Source organism: Cryptomeria japonica, chromosome 4, assembly GCF_030272615.1.
Source record: "Cryptomeria japonica chromosome 4, Sugi_1.0, whole genome shotgun sequence".
In the NCBI taxonomy this organism is placed as follows: Eukaryota; Viridiplantae; Streptophyta; class Pinopsida; order Cupressales; family Cupressaceae; genus Cryptomeria; species Cryptomeria japonica.
Genome location: NC_081408.1, coordinates 494,509,488 through 494,536,852, shown reverse-complemented (window position 1 = coordinate 494,536,852; position 27,365 = coordinate 494,509,488). Strand labels below are relative to the sequence as shown.

General features: G+C 35.3%; 1 protein-coding gene across 2 annotated transcripts in view; it reads right to left on the bottom strand.

The window, feature by feature from the left end:
* Positions 1-23,148, bottom strand: part of LOC131060376 (uncharacterized) — an 89,592-nt gene extending 66,444 nt beyond the window's left edge. For both annotated transcript variants that reach the window (XM_057993569.2, XM_057993570.2), the window contains exons 1-2: positions 22,620-23,148; positions 6,213-6,285 (exon numbers count right to left, since the gene is read on the bottom strand). In XM_057993569.2, coding sequence (XP_057849552.2) covers positions 6,213-6,285; positions 22,620-22,750 — 204 coding nt within the window. In that variant the 5' untranslated portion in view covers positions 22,751-23,148. The remainder of the gene's footprint in view (positions 1-6,212; positions 6,286-22,619) is intronic.
* Positions 23,149-27,365: the final 4,217 nt, after the last annotated feature.

Genomic DNA, 27,365 nt, shown 5'->3' with positions numbered 1-27,365 from the left:
TTGAATGCCACCTCAAAGAAGTGTGATCTCATCAAAAGCAATGCTTGTGGGACGTATACAAAAGGATTTGTTGAAAAGGAAAAAGAAACTTTCGAGAAAATGTTTTTCAAGGCGTAAAGACAAACTCCACAATTGAATTTCCTGACTTTTGCTAGCATTCTCTCTACCTGTGCCAAAATGAAATACTTGGAACAGCGTATGGCCCTCCATCAAGGCATGCAAAACATTTGACCGAGTATCTCAAAGATGTCACCTCAAAGAACAAAAGGAAATGATTGCAGAATGTGCACAAAATGGATTTTGCAAGGAAGCTCTCAAAATCTTTGAATTAATGTACCACTTTCGAACACATCCTAACATTAAAGAGGCAGATGGGACAATGTTTGAAATGTGACAGATCACACCCACAAACACAAGAGATCTATGCAATGTTGGAGATATTGGTTGGACAGCTTCAGTGAAATGAGCATAAGTGAAGAAGGAAATAACTTTAGAAATAGTGCAGTTTCAATTAACCTTACATCCAACGAATTGTATGACTCAAAGAACCTTGAAGATATGGGCAATTTTTTTGTTTCAGATCACCAAAAGTTGAGTTCTGAACAAAATGAAAGGGCATTGAAATTCTCAAAATTACTAAAGGATAAAAAATTGGCATTGAAGAATTCAAAAGATCTTAGCTTGTAATGTAAGCTCTTGAATGGCAAAGTGAGTCAGATTCAAAGATTATGTGATATTTATGGAAAAAGAAAATAAATGACTATATGTTATTTATGGAAAAAGAAAATCCATCTTGTATTTCAAATGTGAAGGTTGGTTTCTTCTTGCTGATAAGGTTTATCGGGACAAAGATCATGTGGATAACAAAGAACTCCATTCTTTCAAAAAGATCACAAAGAGTATTTATCTATAGTGGAAATGATATTTAGCAAGATTATCAGGAGATGGGGGTGCTTAGAGACTCCGGAGACCAGTACCAGAACTGTATGACTAATTTTCAAAAATAGGAGACGGGGGTACTTGGAGATGCCAATTTTTTTAATAAATAATATTTAATAATTTCCAAAACATATCATGACAGAGAACTTTGAAAACAAGAACAGTGGTAAAGTTTAACGTTAACTTTAAAATTGAACAAAACTTGAAATTGAAATTGCTTATATTGCTGATAGCCTGATACCTTAGCCAGTCTAAATTGTTTAGTGAAAGTAAGGTAACATAGATGTTGAGCACACTCAATATTGTCGGATAAATAGTAAAGGCAATTTCTCTTTAGACTATTACAATGATAAGAAATCAGTCCTCTCAAAAAGGCTACACTGTCAATAGATCCGATCACTATAACTTTGCATGGATTTTTGTCTTCCTGTGAAACAGTTTCCTTATTAGCCATTTCCCTACAACTTTGGTTTGCTGCAAGCTTATCTTATTTGTTTGCATTATTTTTTTTGCCTTTTTACTGCATTTTGCCCTAAGCTTTCTAGGAGGAGATGTCAATTTTTGGTCAGGAAACTTCAGAGACGGCAGCCAAAAGCACCTTATGCGTCAAGAAGTTTCTGGAGAAGTATCCAGTACCGGAGACGCGTCTCCGGTACGTCTTTGGTACCGGTATGGGTCTGCAGGGGTAGGAGACAGATCTCCTAGTAACTATGATATTTAGTCAATATCCAAAAGAGAAAATAGCATCCTTTAATCCCTTGCAAATTGAGCAAAGACATTGGTAAAAAAAATTGAACAAGGCCAAGGAGGCTCATCTTCTTATGTGAAGGCCTAAAAGTAAAGTACATTAATCAATTAAAATAATATAGCTTTGGAAATGGAAAAGCTTTTAAAATGGTGGGAGTGCCATGAAGTGCAATGATTTTCCAGCATTGTAACACTTTTAAGAATTAAAATCTCTCTATCACAAAGGAAACTTTCCAAAGACAATTGACATATATGAAAGGTGACGATGAAGGATATCCAAACAATGAAGTTGGAATCTGTGTCCAAAGGGTGAACGACTACTTCTTTATGCCAATGATCAATTTACCAATCTATGAATGCATTGAACATTCAAGCTTTTTCATCCTATGGAGAGTCTTAATGATTGCATATTCATTTCAATAGAAAGATAGGTTTTATGTTCTTGATGAGCTGGATGGTCAAATTTACAAAGATAACTAAAGTACATAGAGATGGCAAAACTGCCTCGACAAAGATGATAGATTGCTCCTTACTTCAAAAGTCACATGTTTCCACTTCCCTTTTTGTAAAAGTGACTTATGTCACTTATTGTAACTAAAGTTAGCTTTTTGGCTTTATCTTTGTAAAAGTTAGGTAATTTTACCTAACTTTTCTACAAATAACGCAATCACCAGTGGCCACACAATGCACAAAACTATGTCTAAGGACCAAACAAACAAGGAACCCAATTTGACTTCACACTAGAGTTTTAAAATGTTTCAACAAGCTAATCACTGAAACCAAACAATACTTCACACAAGTCAAAGATGTCCTCATCTTAAAAAAATTGTGCAGTATCTCTATATGCTATGAATGTGCTTTTGTCCAATTCACTAGATGGTGGAAATAAATGGTTTTCTATTTCAGCCAAATCCAAAGGTTGAGGAAGGACCAACTACAAAAGGTTGTGTTGGTGCACAAAGTTGTAAAGCCCTAAATTCCTAAAGATAAGCTTCCTTTGTGTGTCAAGGGTATCAAACTTAGGGAAGAAGACTTCATACTTATGTTCAAGCAGGGCAACTTTGAACCAATTTACCAAGGTAGGTAAGACCTTTCATATTTGGCTCTACTAAACCAATTTTATAGGGGTGCAACAATTGGCTCTTTCTAGTGACCATGCAACATACTTGAGTGATGGGGGATCTTCAAATATTTGGTAAACATTTGGATCAATGTCTTATCTATGGGCAATAAAGTCAAGTCTATCCTAATACCTAATTTACACAAAATCGTAAAAAAACATAATAAGCAAAGCTCAAACACATTATGTGAAAGGGAAAAGCATTACAACATCATGAAACATGAGATGGAAAAGGGAAACACAACCAAAAACACAAGGGATAAAATCCCACAACTCTAATGGTGAAAATTTTCAAGTATTGTTCATTGTTAGGAAAGGGCAAATGTGTACTGTTGTCACAAAGGATTGCACCCGTGATGCTAAACTGAAAGCTCAGCAATCTTGTGAAACATGGGAATACTTTCACGCATGTAGAAGTTGGATAACTTCGAACCTTTTTCACGAAATATTTATGAATTAGGTGATCTAGCTGATTTGTGAAGTGTTTTCATTGCAGTTGTCATAGTTTTAGTGCAGTAGTTAAAAACTCCATAATCTCAGTGTATCACCTCCATTAGAATATGTTTTATTTCGCATGCAAGCCTTTTAACCATTTTCCTGCAAAAAGTAAGTTGTAGGAGATTCATCAAGACAGGAAGTCAGCCTGGTCTCCGGAGGTCTACTTTCAATATAGGCAACCCACAGGCCTGACAGTATTCCCATGTTTCATAGGATTGCTAGGTTTCACACTTAGCGTTTTCAGGCGCAATCCTTCGTGACAACGTGTACCATAGATGTAACGTTTTCAGGCGCAATCCTTCATGACAACATGTACCATAGATGTAAACCAGATCGTATGTGTTGTCTCCACGGAAGTGTCAAAATTTGAAAGGGCCAATCTGCAAGGAGTCAAAATTTCCTTGCACTCCTTTGGACTCTTGGTTCTTGTCCCAAAGCAAGATTTGACCTCTAACACTAAAATCTCTCTCAAGCTTTCTTGTCAAAAAACGTTTCGACACATCCTTGATGTTCTATGATCCTATCAACAATTTTAATCATTCTCCTCAAGCCTGAGGAGATGAAGCATGCACCTTTCAATTTGATCCTTGTATTGAATATCTTCAATAGTTCATGATAATGGTAATGCTAATAACTCCAAGGTTAACGCTAGCATTGCCTCTATCCCATGCATGATGATAAAAGGTTATGTACTAGTTGCTCTCTTAGGTGTAATTAGGCTAATCCAAAGTACATCAAACGACTTAATGTGTCATATTCTCTGATTCTCTTCCACCAATTTACAAACAAATGTGATAATGTTCTTGTTCAAAGATTCTTCCTATCTATTTCCTTGTGGATAATAATATGATGTAAGCCAAGAGAATGCCATACTCATAGCAAAAATTCTAAATCTCCTCAAATGAAAAATTCAAGGCACTATCTATGACTATCTCCCTTGACACTCCAAATTGGAACAAGATATTCTCTTTGGGGAAATTATAGATGACATTTGATGTTACCCTTTTATCGGGTATGGCTTCTAGCCCTGTACCCATTTTTGTAAAATAATCCATTGTGGTAAGCAAATAAATTAGTTCTTGGCCCAAACTTAAATTGATGGCCCAACAAAACCAATACCTCATTGTTGAAATGGAGCATTAATTATTACATGCTTCAAGGGTATAGCAGCCATCTTCAATTTTCCAACAAATTGTATGCATAAGTGACACCTTTTTATCCAATTATATGTGCCTCTAAATAAGATAGGCCAATAGTATTAAGCATACAATATTTTGAACGTTCTAATATATGCATAGATATGCCTACCACAAGCTTGATCATGAAATCCTTCAAGTAACTTCACTTGCTACTCTTTATTAACACATCTTAGAAAGGTACTGTTGTGAATCATGATGTTTTCACACATTTCCCCATTGCAAATGGGGACCCCTCTTTTTGCTGGCTAGGATAGGTGTTTTGGGCAATCTATTGTTCACTTGGCAATATTTTGTGGTTTTTTGCCTTAGAATGAGAAGATTTTGTTTTGACGAGTCCAAGAGTGAGTCCGAGACTAAAGATCAAGGTAGTGTGTGAAGTGATGAATTCGTGGGCAAGCCCTTAAAAGTTCCACTTATATGCACGAGGGAGTGAAGTTTCATTTTTATACATGATCATAGTATGGATCCAACGTTTGTCTTGCAACGCATGGGCATTGTCTAAACCCAACTTTGTTTGGTGAATCAATTTGTGGGATATGTTAGACTTCACCTTGCTTCATGATGCCTATCCTCTATACATGAAGGTGCTCAAAATCCGACCTCGTCTCAGGTGACAAAACCAAAAGGGAAAGAGATGATTGACATTGAGGGCTGAAGGATGTGCGAATATATGAAGAGGCAAGAAGAATTTAATCAGATCAAGTACACAGAGAGAAGGCATTGACAAGCGTAACAGAAAGGAGAGAAATGAAACAAATCAAATACATCCAGCCTAGAGAGGATTTGCAAGGAGAAAATCAGACATTTCCAGATTTGAAGGAAGCATCGTTTCCAAAATTCTTGATTTTCAAAGCAATTTCTAGCATTCTTTAAGGCTAATTCCCATGAAAATTGAATTTGAAATGCAAGATGTTCAGCTTTCATTGCTTTATTATCAATTTCTTGCATTTCACTAACTCGTGGTTTCATTTACAATCTTGATTCACAGTATTTTCTTTGTCATTCCAGGTTTGATGCAAGGAATAAAACATATGGAGTGTGGAAAGAAGACTCACAATGCAATGCAGAGGTTGATGGAGAAAGATCAAGAGAATGCAAAGATGAAGACTACATCAAGAAGGAGCTTCACCACTTGAGAGAAAGATCAAGCTATCCAAGGAACAGGATGAAGGAATTCAACATCAACACACTCAAAGTCAAGATCATCACAATCTCAAAGATGCAATCTCATTAGGACAAAGACTCACCGATGCATATTCAACATTTCAACATTGCAATATTTCAATCAACATTTTCATATTTGTAATAGAGTAAGATTTAGTTTGTTTCCATTATTTACTTTCAGTTTTCTAAAATCACAAAAATACAAAAAATTACATATTTCTTAGGGTTCCTAATTAAGGAGATTACGACCATATGCTGAAATATATGTGAACTATTGAAAAAATAATAAGCCAAACCCATTCTATGTTGTCAATATAGTCTATTTCATATTGCTGTTATGTTTCTAATATCTATTTGTGTATGCTGAAATATCTGATATCTGTTTAAACTTTAAATAAGGTAAGTTAGACTCAATCTCTATTGTTAATATAGTCAATCAATGGAGAATTTCAGTAGATGAATAATTATCTTATGTTTTGAACTGCATTTGACAACTTAGAAAGCAAATCTCTTTGAAGATATGTATCTCATCGATTATATCCTACCTCCTTGCTTCGCGCCAGGTATTTAGTGGGTGACATTTCCCAATCATTAGACTCAGCAAAATTATCAAGAGAACTGCAAAACAAAGAAACTGTCAAATGTTTTACAGAATGTAGTTGAACTTGCAACATACCAGCAAAGTACATCTATATGAAAACAGGTTAAACTTTTCAAGGATAATGCCAGATAATTGCATCAAAGCTGAACTCCCAAGTGTAGAAATGCTTCTGATTCAAACTTAGGACTAGTTCCAAATCCCTTTCACAATGCAGGGCTAGTACTAGGACGGGAGATGAAGACAAGTATTATCATGCATTTTTTCATAAAAAATGAGAGATGGGCATTGTAGACAATAAAATATTTTAAAAACTTTTAAATTTTGAAAAAAAATACATAATGGCCATATAATTTCAAAAACTGTAAAATGCTTAAAAATTAAATAACATACATTTTGAAGTACTGAAATAAATGTCAATGAAAGTAAGAATATATATATTTGATAATCATCAGCATTGCAAAAATAGTTAAATTTCAAACCATAATCACCTAGAGGCAGTAAATGGAAACTGGGATGGTAATGCCATCATTTAAAAACATGGTAAACAAGTACTTAGAAATGGCTATATTTTTAAACAATTGATAAAACTTTAGAGCACATAAACATCTTAATTCTTTTTATTATTTTTCCTTTTACTCATGTTGTACTCATTGGAATTTTGTAATGTGTCAAATTTTGAAGTTTGAGCTTCACTTTTTCAGTCAATTCAAAGGATCATGTGTCCAGATTTTTGTCTTGTTAGTTCTGCCATGTTTTGTTGTTCAAAAACAAATCAATGGAAGTTCTTTGACAGAGAAATCATATAGAGATCCAATATAGTCAAGAACTGAGGGACATATCAACAAGGGGACAAGTTTCATGCAAAACAGAGCAAGATATAGAAAAAGACTTTAATTTGGAGTCCATCACCATCTTTTCATGGTGCCAATTCTGAAGATATGACTTCTACAAAGGTAATGTAGGAAATTTCACTCCCTTTTTAGTCTTGTTGCATACTTCAGTCCTCTATATTAGCTACAAAGGGCAGACAGATGTTCAGGCTTTTTTACGCTAATAGCTTTCATAGATGCCAATGCATGGCAGTCATATTCAAACCCAAACATGTTTAGGTACAGCTGCATGAAGATGTGTCTAGATGAAGGAGGTCTGATTGAAAGACATGTACCTTTGAAAGGGCATTTCAAAGATCATCAAATGGTTAATTATAATTCCAAGTGTGCACTTGTATCTACAAGATAGAGAAGAGTGAAACCCATTGAAAGGTGATTTGAGAAGCTTAAGGGCACACCTAACATAAGAATTTTTATTTGAAAATCAGAAGACATATTTTCATGAATAGATGCATGCCTAGCATCCAGAGTTGCACTCTACAAAGAACTATAATTCAAAAAAAAGTTTCAAAACTGCTCATACAAGTACATGCCTACAGGCAAACACATACCTCATCAAAGGATTTTTTATTCAATGTTTTGAGATGCAAAGAAAGATAAACCTAAATAATTAATTATCTTAGTCGAAGGTTTGTATAGAGGTGTGCATTTAGTAAAGAAGTACACACCTCTAAAATGATTCCACACACCTATCTAAGGAAAAGAATAAAAATCAAAATTGATTGATAGGTGCACACCTAGGGGATAGGGGCACACCTCATTAAAGGGAGATATTATGCTTAAAATTATTGAAAGGGTTACACATGAAGCAAGGCAATGGGCTTGATCAAAGAAAAGGAAAACATTGTAGAAGCACAAGTTTAGAAAGCAAATGTACATTGTAGAATTAGCTTATTTCCATTAAATTTCCACTCCATCAAGTGATGATCCAATCAAAGAAAATTTTCAAGGACAATGAGTCCGGATGAGGGTTGGATTTCCACTTAGTGGCAGAATTACAAAGGAAGGGATGAATCAATTCAAATGAAGATCAATAACAAAGCAGTCCCTATAGGCATCAAATTTCCACCAAGTGAAGGAAGGGACAAGGATAATGAGGAAGTTTTGAGGACTGATCCGTCCGTATGAGGATGGATTTCCCACCAAGGTTGAAACAAAGTTTATCCCATAGAGGTTTGATTCAATGTTTGTTTGTTTTGCAGGTTTGCTACAAGGAAGGGAAGCACGATGATCAAGGCTTGAAGAGGATGCATATTGCAAGGACAACATCACAAATGCGGATGAGGAAGATCAACACTTCAAAGATTGGAAGAGGATTTCAGGACAAGAATTTCCAGAAGGCAAAGATGTGGACTAGATCAAACATGAAGAGAAAGCTTCACCATGATGGTGAACAAATAAAGGAAAGCAAGTTCAAGACATGAACACAAAGGATTCCACATTATAAAATTAACTACATCAATGAATCTCAAAGCCAAAGAATGTTAAGCAAGAAACGGTTCATGGAGAATTCCCTAACATATGGATGAAATTCAAAGTATCACAGGGAATTCCAAGCATCGTGAAGAATGTTCAAGGCAAATTGATTAAGTACACAAGACAAGACGAGGTGGCATCCCAGTCACCATTCGTTCAATCAAAGGGTACCAAGTCAACGTTTATTCAAGGAGGGAAAAAGTACACATGGCACTACATCAAACATTATTTATCTTACCTACCCTCACCTCATTGGTCAATGTAATGGTGATTGCAACAAACCCTAATTAGGGTTTCTATCTTTGAATCTTGGCCATTGATCTTGAATCGATCTGAGCCATTCATTGTAATGAGCTATCTATATAAGGCTTAGTGCTCTCATTTGTAAAGGTTAAGAATAGAAGAAGAGTTACCAGTAGACGAGTAGAAGATAGTAGTTAGATAATTAGAAGTTAGAGTAGAGTAGAGTAGAGTAGGAGAAGAAGAAATTGTTGCTAAGGCTTGTAAATGAATATACTCTTTTCATTGAAGATATGGTGAAATGTGTTGTTCAACAAGTTACATGGTTTCCAATTCTCATTTGCTTTCATGTGATTAGATGAATGAAAAGAGCTGTGAATGATTAAAGGTGAAATTCATTTATCCATACCACTAACTTCTTGCTGATTGTAATTTCGCCTTGTATGGTCAACTGAAATTTTATGTGAACTTAACTTCAATTATTGCCCGTCCGTTGGTATGCATTGCCTTGATGGTATTGATGTTGATGGTGATAATTTGAACATCATGCATTTACCTTAGAAGATTGCACTAGCTTTGTGGAGTTGTTCAATGATGTCAAAGCAAAGTCTATTAGAATCTCACCAAGTCATTCACTACATCCTACATTCTTAGGATTAGATTAGACTCTCTAAACCCTTTCCTTTTAATCTTTCTTTGTTAGATGAGTAAATTCCCAAGATCTAGCAGCATCCATGTACAACGTAAGTCCCCTTGTGATTCCAACATTATCACATCAAACCATTGAGCTTATCCACACATCGATACCCGACATTAGGAACCTTGGATTCTTCCAATTGATCACATAGTTCAGCATTTGGAAAGATTTTGTTCAAGAGAGGATAAGATACCTTGGTATTTTATTTTGTGTTTGTATATGCATAAAACACACATCAACACTACCAAGCTCCCACAAGGGGTGCTGCCCCTTGACCCTAATAGGGGTGGTGCTGCTAGACCCCCGCAAAGGGGCGTTGCTCCTTGACCCCACTGGGGGTGCTACCCCCAAACCCTTGCAAGGGGTGCTACCCCTCAACCCCATTTTGGTGTTGCCCCCAAACCCCCATAAAACTATAAGTCTAAGAAAGTAATAGGGCAATGATGAACAATGATCATAAAAATCTACAAAATACATATCCCTTGTTGCAAATCTCTGCAGCTTCACAATCAAAGCCACAATCAAGGATTATCTTGTTTCATACATTGGACAACCTGTTTTGTAAACAAGGACCGCCATAGGCAAAGTTGACATGCTACAATCCTTGTATTGCTTAATACAAGTTAAGTCATAGTGGACAAGAAATGTCATTTTTCTTGCAATATGTTGTCATTGATGTCAACCTATCATATTTGAGAGAGATGGTTTGACAGAAATGTTGAGACCAACATTATTGAGAGAGATGGTTTGACACAAATGAAGACATGGGATAAATATGTTTGATGACAGTAAGATAGTCCAAAAGCCCAAGTAGATGTAATCATGACATAAGATGACCATAAGACAGTTCGGAAGTATGGTATGAAGTATGGTATGTATTAGCTGCACCATGGTTATGTTAGTATAACATATTTCATGTTTTGAATGAGGAATGCAATCACATAGATTGGTTTCTACATGTTTCAAGGAGTTAGATGTATATCAATTAAGTCTCTATTCATACTTGTGTATTTGAGAAAATTGGTCTAAGGCATAAACAGTGTATTTCCTAAAGACTGAGTCTTTGTATTTTGGTCCGCATTTCTCTGCATTACAAGATTTGGTCTTGTGGATCTGGAGTTAAGATTGTTAGTCACCAAGGAGGTTATTTTCAGACTTTCATGTCATAACATCTTCTAAATTTAGGACTGATTGTTCTCCAGACTGCACTAAAGCAGACTAAAGTGTCTCAAAAGCTTACTAGAATGCTTTGCATTCCTTTGAATTGATAGATGTGTTTGTGTGGACTTGAGGATTTGATCAGAGAGGTATAAGGTTTTATCCATGCAAGTTTTAGATGATATGATGTACCGCAGTACAATATCCAAAGTGTTAATGAGTTACAGTCAGTCTGGGATGCTTTGTTTCAATCAGTTCAATATGTTTCTCTTCTTGCGCCAACACATAATGATCGGATACTTCAGAAGAAGGTTGTAGGGACATTGTACATAGACTACAATGCTCACATCTTGATTCGCATGATGTTCTTGGTCTCTCCCCGGTGGTACAAAGGTGTACAAATTGATAGTTTTGGTGAAGTTGTTGTTGTTGGGCCGACAATCTTGTTTCTTTCACTTGCAGTTTGATCCTAATCAGTTACATTTTCTTTGGGAGATGTGTTGTAATGTTTTGGGCCCGGTTATGCTTTGGGTTGATCCGCAACTCATTATATTTCATGATGCATGTGTTTAAGGCCAATTGGTAGAGTGTTATATGCTTTTGATTAAAAGCTATCTTGGAGACGACCTAGTTGGAGCTTTGAGTTATTGTGGAGGATATATATAGAATATCAAATCATTCTATGATGAGAGTCAATAAAGTCAGATGGAGTAAGTGTGCAAAAAAGGGACTGCAACATCCTCATATGACAATTGCATTCTTATAGCAGTTCATGTTCATGTTTTCTCATTGTAATGTCCCTACTTTGAAATATAATTTAATAATAAATAATAAAAAAATTAAAATACAAAAGAATAAATATAAAAATTAAAATTAAAATATAAAATAATATAATTAAATATTATTTAAATTTGATTAAACCTAATGAAAGGTCAAAAGGCATGAAATGATAAGTTGTGACTCCCTCAAACATGAGATATAAAAGGGAGAAGAGAAACTTATTTGAGGGGGGGGAGAATTTGAAAAATGAGAAGTGCAGATCTGATTTAAATAAGAACTGCAGATCTGATTATGAAAGGTTGTGTCCCTTTCAAAGGGTAGAAATAATGAAGAGTTGCACTCTTTCAAAAGGTGCTAATAGTGAGAGGGTGTGTCTCTTGCCAAAAGGCATGCATGATGAAGAGGTGTGACCTCTCCCTCACATTGAGAGATATAAAAGAAAGGAATAAAAGCATTCAGTAAGGGCACCATCAAGCAGATCAGATCAGAATTGTTATTATTGAGTAATAGGAAGTAACATCCTTGTTCTTGGTGGTATGCATGGGGATATGTTTAATAAGTATGCTTAATATATGAAGCCTGATAATGTTCTTATGCAGAACTAATAGTAACATTAATATGGACTGCAATATGTATGACAATCATACTTAATTTCATATATATTCATAATACATGAGAAATTAGTTTACTTATAGTCTAAATCATGTTATTACAGTCAGTATTTAAGAAGATGGGAAGGAGATGTTCCAAAGAGGGGCAGTCTAAATCCAAGCAATAGATTAAGTCCCAAGATAGGGTGGGGATCAGCGACCCATAAGCCTTGAGGGTATAGACCCAAGATAGGTAAGGGCTTGGATCTGTAAACTTTGAGGAAACCTATTGTATTTGGTCTCTAAGCGCTTTGGTAACATACATAAACCCTTCTCCCTTAAAACTGAAGTAGTAGCAGGGCCTAATAACTATATTAAGAACTATAAATAATGAAATTAATCATCTAATGAGGAAAATAAATAAGAACTTGTTAATAACTAATTGAAGAATATCAATCAATTTTAGTATATTGAAATAGATCAGGTAGGGGACATTACACTCATTCATTGTAATATAGGGACAAGTGATCTTCCTTTGGCATTGCCATAAAATATTTCTTCAAGAAGTAGTTGCTTCCTTGAGTTGTAGCACTAAAACAATGTTGTAATACTTGTTCATATGTTGTGAGATAACTCTCACTACGGCTTTTTCTGTTATTGGGTTTTCCACGTAAAAATCTTGGTGTCCTTGTGTGGAATGTTGTGGTAGATGCTTTTCTTTCAATTCTTCTTTTTGGCAAATCTGATTTGATGTTTAATTAGCATATGGAATTGTTTAAGTAAATATTGATTCACCGCCTCCCCCCCCGCCCCTCAATATTCTAGTGTGTTCAACAATTTTCATAATGCAAAACGTATCAATCATGCCTTGCATAGACAACTCATGGAAGAATCCCATCTATTAGTATCCCAGCTAAGGTCATAATAGAACATAACCATTTATCTTTTTACTTAACCATGCCTCTTTGTTAATGATCTTGTCAACAAAACATGTAGTCTTGAAGGCTTCAATAAAAATTTAATAATAAATTTCTCACTTAAATATACACACCAGTCATTGAGACACAAGCAAATATCATGGCTACATCATCATCCAAGACCTATCTTAGACGCCAACTCATGACTTGTCATGATGTTAGAATTTTAGTTTTGATGACATGGCATTCATATTCTGTTAGTTTTGTATGCAATTAAGAATATTTATATATCTAAGTGTGTTATCTCCTTCAACTGAAATTTGTGTTTATGGTTAGTTATTTGATCGATGTATACTTGTTTATGGTTAGTTATCGGTGTAGCCTAGGTAGGAGATTTGGAGTCGCTTTGTATTGATGTAGTAAGGGATGAGTGTTGGGATTTAATATTCCATCATAATATAGTATATAAGTTAAATAAATAATCATGTGAGTAATATTTAATATTATTAGTAGTTGTCGGGAGTTAATCTCCTATAGGCAATTAATAGATGGATAGGGAAGCTTGTATGAGAAAATAAAGCTTTATAAGCCAATGTAATGTAACCTCAACGTGATCTAGTGAATCCCTTATAAGATTCAATAAGAATCCAAATAAATGAGCCAAAGTCTAGGTGAGAGGAATCAAGTTATAAAAACTAAAAGCAAACAAAAAATGATGTAGATGCAAATAACAACTATTCCAATATTGAAAATAGGAAAAGATACGATACAAAGGATTGAATACGAAATTACAAATATATGTAGGCCTCTAAGATGCATGAATCAAGGAGATCAAGTTCAAAGGTCATGAGTTTAACTCAAAATCACTCCCAATGAGGAGATGAGTTAACTCAATATAACTAAAAGGTTAAAAGTTGAACTACCAATCAACGGACCAATTAATTCAATTTGACTAAGATAGACATGACTTTGACTAAACAAAAGTGGCACCTTAATATACTGAGTAAACTTATTACTAGGTGCAATATTACACCAACACTCCCCCATAAGTGCAACTTAGGAGGAAGACAAATGAAAAATCAGAAACGGATCCTAACAAAACAAGCCATATGAGGTACCCATGTAAAATAATAAAACCCCCAAGGAGAGAGACTAGACAGCCCCCTCCAAATGTGATGCCTTTACGCTAGAGATGGAAGTATGATATAGCAAGCTAAAGAAGATCCATGTGTATCAAATGACGTTCTTTCCCTTGGGAAGAAATAGACCTATAGGTTCATGTATAAGGTCTTCCCAATCCATGAAGGAAAAAGGGGAAAAAACACAAGATGTGCGTCTTTGGAAATTGTACATCGATCCCCAAGTCAATGAAGAGAAGTGCTAGGATCAAATAAGGTGTCCCAGACCTAATTAATGATGGTGACAACTCAAGGCACAATGAAAACTGCAATGGCATATGAACCAATGTAAGACAATGATCACTTATATTTTTCCATTTACCAACATTCATGCACCTTTTTGCTGAATCTAATAGGCTCTAAACATCCTTTTAAAGTTTCCCTTAATCGCACAGGTGCAGATTTCAGCATGACAGCTTATTTTCATTCTTGTCCTTTACCAAGTTCTAGGTTAAGTGGTCTTGTTTCACCTATTGAGGTGTTTTCAAGGCCTAAATTTTTTATTTTTTTATGTCAGTACATCCCTCTTCTATTGACTAGTCCATTTCAGATCATCTCTCCCAAGCTGGGAGGCTTTTGATCCCAAAAGCTCAACTATGATGGAAGATAATTCAAACCCCCATCTTGCTCATAAAATTCCATTTTTCTTGGATACGTTGCAATAAATATGTTGATCTTCCACAATCAACAAATCTACACATATTATGGCTTACTCCTTGAAGATAATTCCAAATTTCCAAGTATCCATCCTTTGTCTCCAACTAAAAAATAGCTATTGATAGCTTTTGCACGTAATCCTGCATGATTAATCAAGGTACCAAATTATATATCTTGCATTTTAATTGCCTTTGTTGCTCAACTCTCACTGTGTCCTAGCTCTTCCTCTCCACAGCTTTAGCCCAATTTTTTTTTCACTTGCCTTTATGTCCTTATGAGATTGCCTTAGCTGAAGCTGGTGTCTTTCTCGTGGAGACGGCTATGATCCAGTTGCTAAGTTATTTGAAGAGGTTGGAGAACATGGAGCTGTCTCGTTGGCCCAATATGGCAGCAGAGAGAAATTAGATAGAAGGAAGAGCACGTGGATGAAACAAAATGACAAGTGGATGAATAAGTGGAATATCAAAATAAAAGAGTTCACAAATAACAACGGGGCAATCAAAAAGTATGTGCAAGAAAATGTCAAAGAACGCATGTTGACAAGGCAACTTGGGAGGAAAAGAAAATACTATATCAAACATTTCAATTCTTTATGACCATGCACAAAAGAACTATAAAGCAAAAATGTTAATGGCTCAGTTAAGAACTAGTTTGCACCAACTTAGGTGTGAAACTGGAAAGTGGATGATGCCTAAAGAAGAGTGTGCATATAGAATATGCTAGTATTGTGCTTTGGAGCTGGTGGAGACAGAATGACACTACATCATTGAGTGTCTAGCATATATAATTTGGGCCAACTACATTGAGATTTTAAATGTGGATTCCTTGAGTAACATGTTTAAAGAAGAAAGGATAACAAAAATTACTAACTACTTGATCAAGATTCACAAGAAAAGATCCAAGATCTAAAAGGAAAGGGAAATCGAATAGATGTGTTGGCAGTTGGCTTGTTTTGGTCTTTTGTTCTTATCAGTATTTTTGGATACCCATGGGTTCCATAGGTTGTTTGGCCTTGTGAACGTTATTAAAAACCTTCATTCATTCATTCAATGTAGCAATTCCACTTGGTAAATATACATAGTTGCAATTCCTAGGTCATATACATAGCTCCCCTACCTTCAAAGTTAAGAACATCAATGAACCATGCTAAAGATTCACTTTTTTCTCATGACTAAAAAGGTAAAACTTTTGTAAATATCCCACAAGCTCAAAAGACCTGCTTATATACCACACGCTCAAAAGACCTGCTTATATACCATATTGCTTTAGATATTGCATGAGCATTTCACCAACAAAGCTCTTGTGTAAAACAAGTAGAACAATATGATCAACCAGAAAAAATTGCAAAAAACATCATTACTGATATGATTGGAAAAACTATCAAACAAGTATCACAATGGTTGACCTCCCTTGCTATGCATCATATTGAGAAAACTGAATGGAGGAAAGAAAATTGGCAAATCATACAAATGTTGACACAAGTATCTACCCAAGAGAAAACCGAGTTGGGATAAACATGGACATCTAAATGACTATATTTGTTACAAATGAGTCAGTTTTTTTACAGCAATTGCAATAATGAAAAAAAAATATAAATTGGCTCTCATGGTAGATAGGGTCTCATAATCTTCGCTCTCATGGAGGATAGGGTCTTACACTATTCACTCTCATGGCTCTTGGCTCTCCACTTGAAATATCGTTGCTAATTGTTCCACTCCTTGCTATTGTCATCCTTCCTGCCATACAATGCCATTCCAACCCAGGACTGTCTAACTCCAAAGTATCATATTTGGGTGAAAGAAGGACTACAGGGGATTATCCTCCTCTGGATGATCAACAATGACCGAAACAAATGAAATCAAAAGTGCCAGAAGGCTGAAATTTTTCCTTAAGACCTCATAGGAAGACAAACTGGACCTTTCACTTGAGTTGTCACTGCTGCTGCCAAATCTTAGAAGCTCAAGAGTCCAGTCATGACATGTTTGACTCTTTCTACACGGACCTGGAAAGCTTTCAGATGTGCTGAACTCATATACATAAGACATAGCTGGATTCCATCCCTGTCATTTCCTCTTCTGGACAAATTCAACACTGTCTGGACAGGTTCAGCATTTTTACATCATTGACTTTGGCCTATCTTATTCAAGTTTTTTGCACTTTCCAGCCATTCTCACACCTTTTGCCTACTTGCTGAGGTTCTATATGTCCTTGGAAACTTTCCTCCAATAACACAAGCGCTGGTTCCCATGACATTTTCTTCTCCTTCTTGTCGTCTTCCATGTTCATAGTTAAGTGGTTTTGTTGATCCTATAATGTTTCCAATGCTTAGAGGTCCTAATTTTGGATGTCATGCCATTTCTCTTCACCTGGATGATCTAGTTAAAATCTTGAGCTGGTGAGAAATATGGTTGTCGGAACATGGATACTGTTGCAATGAAACACACACATTGATTGAGCAGCCATATGGTCCTGATAACCCTGCAAGATATAATGGCTGCTTTAGACAGCCAAAGAGTCTATCAGCTTTGGGTGCATCTTTAACTAAATATACTTTCTGCTACTGTTTTTATATTAATGTCAATTCTTAGGATTTTGCCTGTTATAGCAGTTGATGTGGGACTCTACTTCTAGTATAGAGTTAATACAGATGGATTATTTTAGGATTGTTTTTTTAATTGCCCTGCAAAACTGTAATATAAGATGTTATTTATATTATTGGTGGTGTGGGCTATATTCAAAAGTCTGATTTCAAGTAAACAGTATTTCTATTGGAAAAATATACCATATGGTCTTTCTCAATCGCTAAAAATTTCACAGCAGTGGCTGTGTAGAAATTTGAAAGATAAATGGTCTTGAGCCCTGGAAGTTAAAGGCAGTATTCCATGTAATAAAATTTAAATTGAAATACAGTATTGTTTTAGTTTTAGGTTATAAAAAGAAAGGAGGATGAAAGTATTTGATACCATGATTAGACCTACTGCACAAAACAACTTAGAGAGCTGAGATCCAAGTCTCAGTCAGCTTGATTGGGCTTATGCACGGAGGGAGTAAACTCTAATCCTTGAAAATTCCTATCAATTCTAAGCAAACTATTCCATGGTGTATTGTCTTGAATAAATTTGAAAGTCATGCCTTATGGCTTGAATGTAGCTTCAGACTTGTTTCTTGCCTTGACAAGCTTCAATCTTTGTGAGGTTGTGTTTCTTGATTTGACAAGCTTTCAACTTTGTGGGTTATACTTCTTGTCATGCAAGAGACACTTATTTGTTTTTCTGCTGATGCACAAGCATCCCTGGAAAATGATGTCAACCAGCATGTTTGAGACCATTCTATGGTCCTACAGAGGCAACATCTTTTGAAAACCATTTTGTTGGATTTTGTGAGAATGACCATGTTTGATCTCATCTGAAGATGACCATGTTAAAGTTCACCTTTGCCATTTGGTCAAAAATATTAGACTTGCAAAGTTTGTAAATTTCTTATGCAAACATGATTGAGTATTGTTTTGCTTGAAATTATATAGTTCTTTAAGAGAAATCCAATGGTGCCATCTAAATTGACTTTAAGTAAGGCATTGTCGAAGCAGAAAATGTGGTATTGCAGAAGCAACAATTAACAGAGACCATAACTTCTTCATATTGGGTTGTATATGAGTGCATTTTTTGTTATTCCATGTATTTTTCCAAAAGAAATCTAATGGTGCCGTTATAATTGATCTTTGGTGTTACCATACTGAAGTAGGCAGTGTGGTATAGCAGCAACAATACCTTTCAGTGATCATAACTTCCTTTTACAGACTCCACATAGGATGCCCTTTTTAGGTGTCACGAATTTACTATTTATTGAAGAGGGATCTAAATATGAAGTCAAATTCTTTGTATGAAGTATTGCATGGGCAACAACTTCTAGAAGCTGTTTTGACAAAGTGGATGCATAGGGAGAACATTCTGAGCTGTCACTAAAGTGACACCTCTAAACAACAAATTGTGTCTGTATCACTCATGCAACACTGTATGGCTTGCAAAGTGTAAAGCACAATGTTAGTTATCAGAAACCTCCGAAAGAGATTTTCTAAATTAAATTTGATATAACCACTAAAGCTAATCTAGGCCTCGCTGGGGCTGGTAGAGTGGTGTGCTCTCCTCCTAGTTCATTCATACAGAGAGGCTCCTTTTTCTTGGGATCGAAGTCAAATAATGAAGCTGAAGCCTTGGAATTACTTGAAGGTCTCAAGATGGCTAGATTCTTGAGGTCCAAAACATTCGAGGAGATTCCCAAGTGATTATTCAAGGGTATAACAATCAATTTATGAATGGTTTAAAACTGAGAATTCTAAGGAGGAGATTATTTGTATTTGCAAAAGTTTTGAAAGCATTTCCTATGGTCAGCATTACAGAGAATGCAACCGCATAACAGATTGTCTTGTGAATGTGGGAGTTTCTCAACTCCTGTTCGTTGCAAAGTTTACCAACGATCTAGAAGAATGGAATATTAAGGATTTGTTAGAAATCAAGGCTCCTGTGTTGATTATTCCTCCCCTTCCAAGTTTTTGGTCGCCTTCTCCTTAATTTTGAAACCTTCACATTATAAGAAGGAAGCCACTACATCTCGGTACTATCATTTCCTCTTGCATGTGGCATTTATGCTGGCATGCTGGACTTTATGTTGTTTGTGCAGAATTATTTATATTGGTTTTGAAGCTCTCAGAATTCTATTATATTTTTTCCACTCTTTCTGCTTTTGTTTTGGTGTGCAGGTGGCTTGCATTGGATAGTAATTGCAAGGCACAATGAAGAGAGGATTGTCTGGACGTGATTCACCCTACACTGTTATTGTTTCAGACAGCTGTATCAGACACTTTTTCTATCCCTAACCTGGCTACTCTCAGTTTTAAGAAGGCAATTTTGGGAGAAAAAGGACTCTGCAGCTCAACTGTGCAGAGTACTTAAGCATCAATCACAGAAGACTTTATCAACAGATTGAGCCATCATGTTGCACACCCTGCTGCTCGGGATTGGATTCTAAACAGAATCATCCCTTCAAAAGATGTTTATCTTATTGCAGAAAATTTTGAAGAAGTGATACAGGATTCGAGTGAAGCAGCAGTGCACCTGCAACATGGAGAAGAAATAGCTGATCTTGAGCACTCAGCACATTTGCAGAGGATTTGGCTTTGTTTAGCCAGGACTTAGCCTTGTTTATTGGCATTCTCAGTGTCATCCTCCGTGATGGCTGTTTGGAAATTCCAGCCATTTTACTCTCCCTCCTCGCTAATTGTGCTGTTATCAGAGCCATTAGGCAGGATTTTTTGGAGCCTGTGGTTAAGAGGGTGCAGAAGATCATGGAGGTGCTGATATGAGCCCTTCCTCTCTTAAAAAAGGTGGTGGTGGCTGTGCTTTCTTTTGTTTGTAGCTCAGACTGACCCGATGTGTCTGGGTTTTTTATCAGAGGTTTTATTTAAAGTCGTTCAGGCCTTTTTGGCTTTAAAGCATGTATATTTTTGGTCTATCTTCCTCTGGACATGGGCCCCATTAGAATACACAATTTGAAGTAACCTATAAAAAGAAGAAGATTATTTGGTCATTACTCATTTCATGGTCCAAGAACAAAAGTAATTTGCAAGGCTTAAACTATGATCTAAACTGGGAGACATCATATAGCTGACAAAATGACCATTTGGGGTATTACAAAAGTAAAACCATGTTAAATTCCTAAGTGTAATAGAATTCAGTCACAATGCATGTAGATGCTTGGACACGTGTGAAGATGCCCAATCAGAAATGTATCTCATTCATCCATTTGTAGTTGAATATCTTTCATCTTAGCAACTAAGACATTGTAACAATCAGAAATGTAACTCATTCATCCATTTGTAGTTGTATATCTTTCATCTTAGCAACTAAGACCTTGTAACAATCAGAAGGCTGACTGTTTCCTTTTTCCCACCATTTTTTCTTTCCTGTTATAATGGACAAGAACTATTAGTTTAAATACTTGATATGTACTACAGGAGAGGGAGAGAGAGAGAGAGAGAGAGAGGGGCAGATTACAAAATGATTGTCAGAAAGCACAGAAGTCAGAGAGGTGTGGATGTGAGTTTTGGACTTCAAGTTTGATGGTAGAAATATAGCGTGTTAAAGTATTTCTTCGAAGTATTTTATCATTCATGCATTGATTTCAAGAGAAACAATTAAGAATGTCATATTTCCATTTTTATGTGTTAATGTTTATGATTCTGTCTGTGTACTGAGATTGCTCAAATGGCTGATAGCTGTTCATTCAACCCTTGACTAGGTCCATCATCTGCTCCTATGAAGAGGTTTCTCATATTTATCAAAGTCCAAGTGGATGAAGAATATGATAGCATCTTGAGACTTCAGCATTACAGAGTCTGTAAGAACTTCTATTGTCAATCTCTTCCCTGTAGATACTTTTTGCATATCTCTGTCATTTTCTACCAACAAAGGGTAAAATATAAAAGATCAGCCACAAAAAAATCTATCAGTTTATTCAAACAACCTTGATCATCCCTTCTCTACCTCTGAGCTCTGCCTAGTATAGCAAACTTTTGATGTAATTATTGTTAGTGTGGACTTTTTGCAATGACATTGATACATGGTTTTTGATTTCCTCTCTTTACAGGATGGAGATCGAACAATATTTTAATTTTAAATGTTGTGTTTACCCTGGGAATCAAGAAAAACTACAACATTCTTAAGGCTTGCAGGAGGTCCTCGCTTACCTTTTTCTGTCACTCCTTTGAAAGGTGTTTGACCTTGTTCATTGGTGAGACGGTTGCCCTTGGATGTTAGCATAAATGTCTTCGTCAACCTACTAATTGACTACAACCTATACCAAACACCTTGTAGTTATATGGCATATATTGATAGTGAGAATAGAAATTACTAGAGAATGTCCCAAAACCAGTTTGCATTACAATATTTAACATTCGACCTGTTGCTTCTCTTAGCAACTGACCTTTACGAGAGACATGACTCAATTCTTTACCTCTTTAAGATCACTTCGCCTTAGATTCCATTAGGATATCTCTGAAACTGCAACTCGAATTCCATTTAAGATACATATCAAAAAGTATATTCACTTGTGCCTCTTAAGTATCAATATCACTTAATATAAGTTTCCACAAAAGTAGTTTTTTTCTTTTTTAACATTATGGGACAGGAGAAGTGCTGCCACTAGCATGGAAGGAACTTTTTGGGGGACTATAGATACCCGGAAAGTCCCGTCACTAACACCAGAGAAGTTTTTTATAATGGATTACGGATAACCCAAAAATGCTACCACTAACACAGAGTAAGAACATGACTCCAACCTGTGTCAATTATGATAAGCTCCCTAGGATTACTTCTAGACCAAGGTCCGCCGATTCTGCTCTTTTGTTAATCAGGTGCTTCATTTTACTTCTTATGTGAGAGTGGCTTCAACCATTGTTATGCTTGGTATAGATGCCTAAATTAGTAAACTCACATTCATCTATCTTGGTCATTGAATGTTGTAAAATATTCTCCAGGTTACAGTGCAACAGCACGGTTGGTTGATAAATGACTGAAGCATTCATGTTTAGTGATCAGGAAAATATAAGACAAAAGACAAACAAAATGCATAGCCTAAAAGTTGCAATCCAAGTTCCTATGGATGGATGCAGAGCATTGTTAAAATCTTCATTAAACATGTAAACTATTGTGACTAAACCTTGGTACTCTACTCCATCATGTAATTTAAGGTTTTTTGAGAATAATAAGCTGACCTTGAACATGAGTAATGCCCAGACGCAGAAGTACCACCACCGCACTTGTCTGACATATTCATAAACTTAACATGCTCATCTTCTCTGGCAGAGAAGGAAGAACAGTAAGAGGAAGAGGCGGACATGGCCATGAGATTCTGTTCAAAGGGCAATTGGTTTGGCTGTGTGAAAATGCTGAGCAACTAAAACAAAAGGAAGCTTGCATTAGGATGGGCATCGACATTGATCCCATGATCACTATATAGTCGATGTGAATCGTGATGATGAATGTTCTGCCCTTGGACGGAAAAGGTGCAGCCTAGGCAGACTATGTAGTCAACCATGATCATTGCTGAAATGTCTAGCATATATATTTGTTGGGTGCTGCACATGTTAGGTGAATGATGAGTCTGTTGTAATGAGTGTAATAGGCCATCTCCTTTTACTAAGCCTGGTAGGTCACAGTCACCTTGCATTGCCCTTCATCCCCGCTAATGTGTGCAATGATATCAGTTATCCAAAGTATAGTTTCCATTCTCACGTGTGAGAGTGAGTGTGGTGTACGGGAAAGTTATTACTGGACACTTCCGGTTGAATAAGAGGTCCGTGACCTCCCCAACTTTACACAATATAAAAATATATATTATTTTTTAATGAGTGTGTTGGGTTGTAATTAGTATTTTTCTTTTCAAAAGCAGTGTTGATGGTAATTAGTTTAAGAATTAGGAAAATTGATTAATTTAAAATAGATAGAATTTTTTGGGTAATTGAATTTTGATAAAATATATTATTTTAGTTATGAGTGTTGGGTTGTAATTAGTGTTTTTCTTTTCAAAAGCAGTTGATGGTAATTAGTTTAAGAATTAGGAAAATTGATTAATTTAAAATAGATAATTTTTTTGGGGTAATTGAATTTTGATAAAATATCATAAATTTATTTATTTAAAAATTTATAAAACAAGTTTTAAAAAATTAATTTCAAGTTATTAATTTTAATCAGTTAATCTGAAAAAATTGTAACAAATTTGATATTATTGATAAATTAAGAAAAGATCAAATTAAATAAATCAAATCATCATTGAGAACTTTAACAAAACAAATATAAATTTGGATGTTGAAAATTGAGAGCAATTGTACTCATTTTCATGCTAGAGGTTACAAATTCATAATCGTGAAATATTCCCAATTTCAACTTTGCACTAAATGACAAAAAGTCGTACCCTTAACACCCTTTTCCAATTTTCATTTATTTCAAGCATTGGAAAAAAGGTATAGGGTTGTGTGTAAAACTATATGATATACCACTTATATGCTAGTTATTGCATTTAGGATTGAAATATCAAATGACACAATAGAAAGATTAACAATGTAGTGATTTAATGTTATTATAATGTGATGAAGGCAATAAAATTATATCAATAAAAATAATGGAGAAGCAATATAACAAATCAACAAACTCGTAGATGCAAATCATGACACCAAATATGCGTGGAGAAATGCTTGTGAGAAAACCTCACCCTAAAGCAATAGTAAAACAAACTTATCATTCTGACAATAATTCAGTAATATGAGTATTGATAAAAGAATCATATTAATCACTAACGCATGCCTCCAATATACAGAAAAGTCATAAAACAAATAGCCATCTAGTGGTATCTAAAATCATGAGTCAAAACCATTAGTTGTGGCAACTAAGCATTTTGAAATAGTGACTAACTTTTCTTATACATCTTACATATGTTTTATACATCCTAGATGTCATGGATCCTATCATAATTATCAAACTAACAAAGATCTCAATCTTAGGCACTCTTTGAGGGCATTCAAATTTTTTGTCATAAACACCAAATCAACAAGATGCATTGTAGCTCCCATTTTTTTTGTTTTTTCAATATAAACTACATATTCATTGCCTTCTTACACAATATCCCAATGAATAAACAATAAATAAACAATGGCCCCACCGACACATGGGCATCCCATTTAGCTCACTCCAACATTTTTGGATATCATATTATCATTTATACAGCTAAATATAATTAATCAAGACTTATGATTGCAAGGTGAATGACACCCCTTATCTCAATATTCTCCCACTTAGCATTTACATTGCAAAACATAAAGGGAAATTTTAAAAAATTGTGTTTTGGCCTCTCTACATCGATTGAATTTATCTATGCTCATTATATTAGTGAAAGAATCTGTGACATTTGCCCAAGATGTGAACCTTCTATATCATAGTTATATCGCCCTCAACAATTGCATCGAAAAGGTGATACTAAACATCAATATGCTTCATATAAGCATGATAAATCTAGTTCTTTAGAAAATAGATACCACTCTAACTATCACAAACAATCCTAACTTGTCTACACTCAACGCTGATACCTATAAACTACCTTGTTAGAAGCATTTGACAGAATTGTGTGTTATGCTTTTATAGTGGATACTACAATTATAGGGTATCATTTACTCATCCAATTGATAGAAACTCCAAACAAAATAAACACATGATTTGTCACAAACCTCCTAGTATTAAAAGAATTAACCAAATCCAATTCAACAAAACCTTGTATATCAAGCAACTTGCCCACATCATTAATTCCTTGATAGTATATACCATAATCATAAGTCTCTAGAAAATATCTTAAAATTCGTTTTACACAAGTTCAATGCTCTTTGCCAAGGCTAGACATAAACCTACTGAGAACCTCCATTGCATGGAAATGATAGTCTTATATAGACATTGACAATATATTTGGATACCTTTGGTATTGTTAGTAGGTAAAAGGGCCATGAACGAGAGCTGGAATCCTACCACAAGCTAATGCAAAGGATCTACAGAGCAAGGAGGAGTTATACGGTGTCCTTAAGAGTCATGTCCATTCATGGGGAAACATATATGTAATGAATGTAAATTATACGTGGTAGATATAGAAGAGAGATAAGATAAAGATAGAGCAAGAATAGAGTAGAGACTTAGACTTTCTTTTTGTATGATGGTATAATATAATATAAGGAGATACAAGGGTTTATATGTGTGTGTGTTATGGGTGAATGAATCTTTTTTTGTTGATAGAATATTATGTATTATCTGATCACTTAAACTATCTACCATAAATTCTCATTTCTCTTGTTCTATCCTTCAAGGTATAAATTGACTACATCAGATATCCTAGGGTACATATCTCCAGGTTGTATAGCCTTTCTCTTGCCAATATTGACTCTATTGTTGAAATCCTAGAGAGAACAACAAAGATATTATAAAGCATAATAAAACAAAGAAAGTGGCAAAAAATAGAAAGTAGAAGACCCTAAGGGATACCTCTTTGAGAGGGGGTAGGCAATTAGGGGATGACAAATGGAAAGGGGGGGGGGGGGGGGGGGGGGGTGAAAGGATCTTTGAAAAGATCCCTAAAAAGATGCATTCAAATTTCTAAATAATTATCGTCTATATAAGAACTAATGGAAGTTTAGATCAAAAATGTCATTGGAAAGGAAATAGAAAAGGTGCAAGAAAAACTAGAGAATTAATTAAAACAACAATGACTAAGAGTACTATAGAAAGAAAAACAAAAAAACTTAGATAAAGAGGAAAGATACCACAAAATAACAAAGGAGATAGAATTTAGAAAGAAAGAGAACAAGGCCAAAAGATGACAGAAAAAATCCTGAAGATGAGAGATAAGCATGCTAAAGAGGGTATTATTGAGCGTTGGGTGCAACTGAGGAAATAAAGGACAGAATAAAGGAGTTGAAAGAAAAAGATTTCACAAAGGATAAAAATGAAGATGTGCTATAAAATTATCTTAATCTTAAGAAAATGCTAATTTAGTATGAACCATTCTCATTTGCTAGAGAAAAGTCGCCTGTAGAATTGGAGCGGTATGATGAATATACATCACCCTTGGACCATTAGTCACCCCCAAATCCATTTATATCATAAATAAGTTCAACGAGTGAGGAATAATTAGAAGAAAAAACGTAATGTATGGAAATAGGGTTCACTAGCTTGTGCATGCAAAACAAGAACAAGACCTATTTCACAATGATTATGTTAAAGGGGGATGAGCTCAATAGGTTCAACCTCAATTCTATTAAGAAGAGGGTTAAATGTTGATTGGGTTCCACTCCTTTTGACTGAGTTGAAAATGAACTATGCAAATGTAAAGTTAATGCAAAATCCAAGGTAAGAAGGTACACGTATGTAGCAACTTGGACTGATTATACTATTTGATATTAAAACAAAAACTTCATAACATACACAAGGGAAAGGGAATTCAACATTGCACTTGTACTTAGAAACTTATTTAAAATTGACTGGACAAGGTCGCACAGAATGTCCTTGTCTAATGATAAACTACTGTACACAATTCTAGATCTAAACTTTTGAAGCATTGTACTAAGACAATGAAAAATCTGAATTTGTTCAAGGAGGAAAATAGTGCCCCAAGTGCCCTTGTCCAAGACAATGGCACCCAAAATGCCCTTGCCCTGGTGTTTTGTTGTTGTTGTTTGGAGATAACATCTATCTTTGTAGCCTAAGCACTTTTTGATCTTTCGTCTCTATTGAGGACCTATAATTAAACTTGAATCTACACACAAGAGGAGATGTTGGCTTGATAGGGGTTTGACATAGGGGTTTGCCTAGGTCAAACCCCAAGTTTGGAATTAACACTATAATTGAATTAAAATGGAAATTAAAATGCTTGATTGAATGAATTGATTATACCTCCAATTGATAATGTAATGTTCTTAGGATAAGTC